Source organism: Mandrillus leucophaeus, unplaced genomic scaffold, assembly GCF_000951045.1.
Source record: "Mandrillus leucophaeus isolate KB7577 unplaced genomic scaffold, Mleu.le_1.0 Scaffold1465, whole genome shotgun sequence".
Taxonomy (NCBI): domain Eukaryota; kingdom Metazoa; phylum Chordata; class Mammalia; order Primates; family Cercopithecidae; genus Mandrillus; species Mandrillus leucophaeus.
In genome coordinates this window covers 43,180-51,914 of record NW_012101438.1, presented here as the reverse complement: position 1 = coordinate 51,914, position 8,735 = coordinate 43,180, and the positions used below count along the sequence as shown (strand labels likewise).

General features: G+C 39.6%; 1 gene segment (V, D, J or C); it reads left to right on the top strand.

The window, feature by feature from the left end:
• Nucleotides 1-1,575, top strand: part of LOC105535473 — a 3,927-nt gene extending 2,352 nt beyond the window's left edge. The window contains 1 exon segment of the V gene segment in view: nt 1,253-1,575. Coding sequence covers nt 1,253-1,575 — 323 coding nt within the window.
• The last annotated feature ends 7,160 nt before the right edge of the window (nt 1,576-8,735 follow it).

Below are 8,735 nucleotides of genomic sequence, written 5' to 3'. Positions count from 1 at the left end.
GTTGGATCCACTTCCCCTGCTACTGAGCCAGGATGGGACATTTTAGGGCACGTTAGAAATGTGAGATATAATAAGCACAAATCTGTGTCCAGTTTCATTTGGATCCAATTGATTTTTCCATGTACATAGCATAGACAGTTGCTTAGTAAGAGATTGTGTATGTTTTTCCTAAAGATGTTAACAGGGAGGCTGGTATCTCGGCCAGGATGATGTCCTCAATCACTGATAAAAAGTAATAGAAGAAAGTGTCATTGATGGTGCATGGCAGGGACATGTTCCATGCAGTGGTCACCCTCACTGAGAGGAATGAACTTTGGGAAACAATACTCAGTGGCAGAAAAGAAGGTAGACTATGAAGGTGTCCAAAACAAGAATAAGGTGCAGCCCATTTAGTCTCTGGGTATTACAGAGACCTGCAGCTCTTGATAATGGCAGATCTGAGAGTGCTGCACGCATTGAGGAAACATGGTATCATCTGTATATATCTGTAGTAAATTGCTTCAGCTAATACTGGTAAAAACAATGCCATAACATCGTTACCTAATACTTACAAATATATATAGCATTGTGTTGATAAATTTTATTTTTAATTTTTCTAGAAAGGAACAATGTTAAACTCACAGAAATGTTAAAAGTATAAGACAACGTACCCCCTTCCCTAACTCCAATTATACAAGACTTTTGAAGACCTGAGAATCCTGTCTAGCATTTTACTATGTGTTTCCTACAAACAAGAATATTCTCCTAAATAATCCCCATACACCAATGAAATACATTACTCCATTGACTCCTGAGGAATATTTCAAATTATCAGAAAAAAACTAAAAAATGTTTCTCATGACAAAATAGTCCCCAGTAGAAACACATTCTCTGCAGACAAATTTATGCTAGCCTGGTCTTACTTGGGACACCTGGGGACACTGAGCCAGTGCTTAGCTACTGAGGTGAGCCAACCCTGCAGCTGTGCCCAGCCTACCCTGTCTTCTTCTCATTTGCATATTCCCAGAGCACATCCTCCTGCCCTGAAGATTTATTAATAGGCTGGACACACTTCGTGCAGGAGTCAGACCCAGTCAGGACATAGCATGGACATGAGGGTCCCCGCTCAGTTCCTGGGGCTCCTGCTGCTCTGGCTCCCAGGTAAGGAAGGAGAACACTAGCGGTTTACTCAGCCCAGTGTGCTCAGTACTGCCTGGCTATTCAAGGAAGTCTTCCTATAATATGATCATTGTTTTTGTGTTTCCAATCTCAGGTGCCAGATGTGACATCCAGATGACCCAGTCTCCATCCTCCCTGTCTGCATCTGTGGGAGACAAAGTCACCATCACTTGCCATGCCAGTCAGGGTATTAGCAGCTGGTTAGCCTGGTATCAGCAGAAACCAGGGAAAGCCCCTAAGCCCCTGATCTATAAGGCGTCCAGTTTGCAAAGTGGGGTCCCATCAAGGTTCAGCGGCAGTGGATCTGGCACAGATTTCACTCTCACCATCAGCAGCCTGCAGCCTGAAGATTTTGCAACTTATTACTGTCAACAGAATAGTAGTTCCCCTCCCACAGTGTTACACACCCGAACATAAACCCCCAGGGAAGCAGATGTGTGAGGCTGGGCTGCCCCAGCTGCTCCTCCTGATGCCTCCATGGGCTGAGAGTGTTCCTCAGATGCAGCTACACTCTGATGGTGTTGGTAGAGGGGGACATGAAGTCATGTCTGCACCATAATACTTTTTGCTTTCTCAGCCCCAACTGCACAGACATAACAAAGACTCTCCTATTTTAAAAAAGACAGAGAAGCTTACACCTGAGGAGTCTAGTTTATAGCTTCAGTTGGAATTCATATAACAGAGAAGAAGCCAAAATACATGTTCTAAGCAGGAATTGTCTTAATATGGAGAATTAGAGTCTAAAGTACTGAAGTCTAAATAAAATGTAGAGATAAATCTCTAAGTTTAATGTTTTATTTGCAAAGGAATATTTGCCAAATGGGGCATACAGGAAAACTCAGTGGTCTTCAGTATGTTGGAGGAACAAAGAGAAGGTTAGAGTTTTATGAAAAAGGGAAAATATTACCTATGGCTCTTTGAGAGAGTTCATTGGCAGTAGGAAGGGTTGGGAGCTGGCAAGCTCAGGCTGGTAAGCAGTGGTGGACAAAGTGAGTCCTAGAATAATATCAAGTTATCTCAGAAGTTGTGGGTAAATGTGATTTCAAGGAACAAGAAGCCAAAGCAGTGAAGCTTGAAGAGAATTCTGTTGTTGAAATGCCAGGGATTCAGTGTAGATCCTGCTGCTCACCACACAGGAAAAAATCTCTAAGACAGCAAGTATTGCCAAGGAACAGTTTCTAATCAGGTGTTGCAGCCAAGGAGATGGGACACCATTCACAAATGTATCTCCCTGACCAACTAAAATTTGGGGTTTAGATAGCAGGGAAGAAATGTGGGAAAACAGGAATTAGGGAGGGGTAATGAAGATAATCTGGTCAACAGGAAGCAGGAGGTCAGTTAGTCAATCATAATGGGTGAAGGGTCTGACATCTCACTCTCCTGATTCAGTGATATGTAAGGTTCAACTCCTTGATAGTATCTGGAGGCCTGATAGTTGGTTTCCTTAGAAAAGAACTCAGATAAGACAAATATAACTATCTTGAGTTTTAAGACTGGGGGAGTCAATTTCTATGTTTATTCAAAAAAATCATAAACATTAGTTCCATAGGATAATAGGGCCTATTTCCATTGCATTCTAGACACAATACTTTGCACACTGAGTGCCTTTTCCCCCGGTTTCTTGGCTATGTTGGGTATGACAAGAATGACTTAATTCCTATGATTAACTTTCACACTACAATCTTTCAAAACCAAAGATATAGTAGTCATGAAAGCTGATATTAGAAGCAGGATTCTCTGGTGCTCCCTCAGGAAACAGAATGCATCTTCCCCTGAAATACGGGCTATCTAACCATGCGGTCCTCAGTCCCGTCTGGAAGCTTACGGGTTGGGGTGCTGATGCTTTCAGCTTCCTACAGCATCTTTCCAGGTGTTTCTGCAGTCCTAACCTCTGTCCCTGTGTCTTTCTTAGGTACCAGTGGAGAATATTGAATCATCCTTTTCTGACTTCCAAATCTCATGGGAGGATCTCTTACTGGGCAACTCTATAGGACAAAAGGGAGCTAAAAAGACATATTTACATAAGTTAAAAGATTTTTCCCCCAATGAGGCCATTTTTAAAAATTATATTTAAAGGCACAAGTTGAAAACACTTCCATCTTTATTTTCTTATTAATGCAAATGTACATTTGCAAATATTTTCAAAATTATAAAGGTTGAAAACATAATTATTTGTCCATGGAATGATCAAACACCTCTATAATTAAATGGAGCAAATATTTTCTTGACAATTTGTACTCACTGAAATAAAGGAATATATTTAAAATGTGTGAAGCTATGTTAGAAATTATTGGACTTAAATTCAACTCTGCAGCTTGGTTTGGGATGTTGTTCACTCCTGTGAACTGTCACAGAATCTTGTGTCATGTGTAGTCACTGCTGTTCAGCTTTGTCTTCAGACAATTGATATCTATAGGCTGAAGATGATCTCTGTGTCCTGCAGAGGAACCACTCAGCTGAACCCCTCCTTGATCAGCCAGATGATCATGAGCATCCATGAGCATGAAAACGAATGTTTACTGTTATCAGCCACTGAATTTAGTATTTAACTAGTTACCAATATTTAATGCATAAAATCTTACTGATACAGTATTTATACCTCTACCTATATATACACACATGTATTTCTTCTTAAATTGGTGGTACAAATGTGAACATTTAGTAATCAAATTATGAAGTGATTAAGGGAAAATTAAAGACAAAATTAAAACTAATTAGTATTTCCTTAAATAAAATTTACCTTATTTATGGAAAAATGTGCATATATTTATTCAAGATACATAGAAGTAAATATATATTTGATAAAACATTGGCTATAAATATATATAGTATTCATATACATTTAAATAATCTGTTATATTTCATAAAAATATGGTATTCTGTACCACATATAGTTCATACTCTTGCTAGAGAAAATTTCTTTGTAGCCTTTATTTTTAAAACTCTACCAAATGGTTGTCCTTACCTAAAATATTTTTCCAACCAAGTAGAGCTCCAAGGGTAGGACTAGAGTATATTTTGACTAATGTTGAATAGTAACCATTGCATCGTATGAAGTCTCCATTATGTTCATGCCCACGATGATGATATGCCAAATAGAGTTCTCACAACAATGGATGCTGGGTGGAGTCACATCAGTGCCATTGTCAAGGAAGCCCTGGGAATGTAAAAACCATAAGAATGAGTAAACTGCAAGGGTTGCATCTGATGATCACATTGCAAAGAGAACAGCACATTGCATACAGAACAGTACTTTAATAATAAAAATTTTTTGTTTTTGAGACGTAGTCTTGTTCTGTCGTCAGGCTGGAGTGCAGATCATCAGGCCTTAAAAGAAACACAACAGGATGACTGCAGACAAAGCCATTCTGGATGAGCTGTGACTAGATGTTTCAAAAATGAGCCATAAAATGTTTTCCAAGTGAATATTAATTGAAATGCCATTAATGAGCATGAGGTTTTTAATAATGAGAATGATTCAACACTTGGACTTCAGTCAGTCACCTTTTCCAGCTTTCCCAGGGAGTCTAATGAACCAATGTTATGGAGGTCCCTGTGGGGACTCAATAATAAGAGTTTCAACTAACTGAGATGTACAGGGCTACTGGCTCTTCTGAACACCACCTAATGCTCTTCTGCCACCTAACGCCTCCTGAACCCCTAACATTGTACCACACATCAGGGCTCAGACGAACAGCTGGGGTCAGGTGATACTAGTAGACCTCATGTAACATGAGGAGGGCACTGGTTATCTTCCTATATATGAATTGCCTTTCCTTTTGGTTATATTTCTGCATAAAATATTATTTGGGGATTTTCCAAGTGCTGTTATCAGAGTCAGGAAATTCTTCCATACTACAGCTTTGGATCAAGCAACTTTTTTACCTCAAAAAAAAGTGAAGCTAAGTGTAACTCATGATCTTGTCATGTGTACAGGGGCAGCTATCCCTATAGACAGAGAAAAAACCATTATTAATGAAGCAAAGCAAACCCTTGTGCTATTGAAGTGCTATGCTGTCAGACGTGGTGGAGGTTCTGAAACACGAACCATGAATGGTGCTATTATTCCCATAAACAGAATATTTATATCTTGAAAATGAGCTGCACACTCATCATTGTTATGCAAGCTGAACAACTTGAAATGCTCTATATTTTCTCAGGGCTGCAGTTTTCAGGCTGATGGTTCTTCGTTTGTTTTATTTTTTTGTTTGAGACGTAGCCTTGCTCTGTCACCAGGCTGGAGTGCAGTGGTGTGATCTTGGCTCACTGCAACCTCCGCCTCCCAGGTTCAAGTTATTCTCCTGTCTCAGCCTTCCTAAGTAGCTGGGACTACAGGTGTGTGCCACCATGCTTAGCAAATTTTTGTATTTTTCATAGAGATGGGGTTTCACCATATTGGCCAAGATAGTCTCGATCTCTTGACCTAATGATCTGTGCACACCAGCCTCCCAAAGTACTGGGATTACAGTTGTGAGCCACTGCGCCTGGCCTGGTTGATGGTTCTTAATCCAAAGAGTTGACATGACAATTATACCACTAAATTGGAAGAAATGATAGGATAAGAATGTGACCATTTAATACAATACTGGATAAGTTGTCAACACAGTGGTTGGGGTGTATGCTGGGGTCATAGATCTAGCCCATATAAAGCAAGAGCAAACATAATTGATTTTATGTATTTTAGAGAGGAAGTACAGAAAATATGGACCCTAGGGGACCTTCTAGAACGTTTCTATTTATTGCCATTTCACTGGTAAAACTCACAGAAGATTTCAACAGTCATCGGGATGAAGTTCTAGGGATCACAGTCATGTGAAGAATTCCCTGCACTTGGATCCCCATTGAGGCAAAGGGAAGATGAAATGCATAGTGGGATATGGAGGTGTAAACACCAGGGACAGCCTTCTGGTCAGTTTAAATGTTGAAAAGTGTATTTATTATTTTTCTTTAGATTTATCCCTGAATCAGTTGGATCTGAGAAAAGTCATTATGTCTGGTTACGCAGAAAGGTGTTTATTATCGTGAATTAATGGATAGAAAATATTTGGGGAAACTAGAGTGGCAGCTCAGGCAACTCCAAGTATTCTTTCTGCTATTCCTTGATCCTCTCCTTGCCCCGTGTTTTCCAAAGTCAAGAAGGATACTCTCGTTTTGATAGAAACCTGGCAAGTGAACATATTGTGTCCATAGGACTGGGCTGCCTGACTGTGACCCAGAGCAGGAAAATGAGCACATTTGAGTGAGATCAGGCACTTCCTCTCCCTCATCTCAATCCAAAAGCATTCTGTAGTAACACATTTGATGGACAGTCTTCACCACATCTGGGACTTAGGGCATGTCCTCCAAAGACATCAGGAGTAGCCTTTCCAGACTCTACCGTAGAGGAAGTATTGCCCGAAAATAGAGAATAAAACAAATATGAAAGAAGCTGGTGACAATAACTAAATGTGCCATGCATATATGTATCTTAAATAATTTAATCTTTTCTATAAAATTCGAAGTGCTATTTTTAGCCACCTTTACAATTTAGACCACAAATTAAATAATAAGTAAACAGATTAGTGACTCATGAAAGAAGATCCTTTTTTTCCTAGAAGGTGTTGGGCTGAACAGATTGGAGTTTCCCCCACATTTTGGGAAGCACAATGTTATGTGGGTAGCATGATGTTCTTTGTAAAGTAAATATTTGTGTTAGGTTGTAGCATGTTGCTGTTGATACTAGTAATTCCTGAAAATTCAAGTGTAGAAAGATGTGTATGTATGATAGAAAGCCACAGGATGCACTCGGGCAGAAATAACCCCTGCACCCATGAAAATAGATGAATCTGCATGAGACTGAAATGAAGATGTCATCAACACAGGCAGGGCTGCAGAGAAAGGGGTCAGCTCTCCAGTAGTTGATAGCAGAGCTGCTGTCCTTCTAGGGGCAGTAGTGAGAAGAGCTGCTCTCTTTTCTGTGGGAGACAGCTTGAATGTGGAGTTTTAGGCAGCAGGAGCTCCTCCCCAGCCTGCGCCAGCAACGCCATTCTTGAAATTGCTGTAGACGCTTTGCCTGGAGACTGTTCCGTAAGGCTCTTCAACAATTTGCAAGGAATTTAATATCTTCAAAAATCCTTTTATGCTTCATGGGTTTGACATTAGCAACAGAGAATATAGACAGTTTACACTGACATCATTCACAGCCCCCATTTTTCTTGCTAAATATAATGCTTTCCAGGAGGACCTGCCAGAGGAAGCCAACATGAACAACAATCCATGTCACCAAAAATGTAAGACAAATAAGCTCGGGAAAGCCACTGGGTTCTCACGTAGCTGCACTCTCCCTGTGCAAATTGGGAGAGTGTAAAACTCTTAGCTCTACCATCAGAAAGATGGCCTAGTGTGACCTTCTCAGCATAGTAAGTCAGTATTTACAGATATTTAGATACTAACAACTTTAACACTGTAATACAGGCAAAAGTAGAAAAGAAAATAAATTGGACTACATAAAAATTTAAAATGTGCATCAAAAGTCATAATCAACACAATGAAAATGCAACATGTGGAATGGAAGAAAATATTTGTAAATCATATATCTGATAAGGGGTTAATAATATCCACCATATAAAAATAAGTTCTACATGTCAACAGTAAAAATAAAATACCTGATTAAAAATGAGAAAAGTTGATTCTTTAGAGAATCAACATTTCTCTAAAGAATATTCTCTAGAGATAATTAGATAACTAGCATAGGAAAAGATGCTTAATATTATTAATCCTTAGGAAAATAAAAACAAAACCCACCTCTCACCTATTAGGATTTTTTTTTTTTTCCAACAGAAAATGACCAGTCTTGGTGAGAATTTAGGGAACTGGAGCTCCTCTGGACACTGTCATGGTGAGGTAAATGGCCCATCTGCTGTGAGAAGTCAGGTGGTGATTCCTTGAAGAATTAATGGAAATAATATATAATTCAGCAATTCCACTTTTGGATATACTCCCAAGTAACTGAAGACATTAACTTCAGGAGATATTTGTATACCCACATTCAGAACCGAATTATTCACAACAACCAAAAGGTAGAAGCAACTCGAATGTTCACAAAGGAGGGAACTGGTAACCCAAATGTGGTATATACATACAATAGCATATTATGTAGCTTTAAAAAGGGAAATTCTGACACATGCTACAGCATGGATGAAACTAGAGGACATTACACTAAGTGAAATAAACCAGTCACAAAAAGATTACTGAGTTATGATTTCACTATGGTATTTGCAGTACAGTTTCCATTTTGCTATGAATCAACACAGTCCCCATCCCTTTCTTGCTTGTAGTTTTCTGGAATAACTACAGAATGCTCTGGAACTGTAACATTCTGAGATAGGGCACGACTGGCCAGAACAGCCTGTGCTGGCTGTGTTTCTGTCCCTGCTAGAAACAGGAATTTCTTCAACACTCTAACCCAGTGTGTCATGTGATTCTAAGACATAAAATCCAGGATGGACTGCATTCCAGGGCACCTCAGTTGCAGTCCTTGTGGGGTATGCATGGTCTCGAGTCAACTGGGCCCCAGCAGCTTTCTGCTCTCTCTGGCT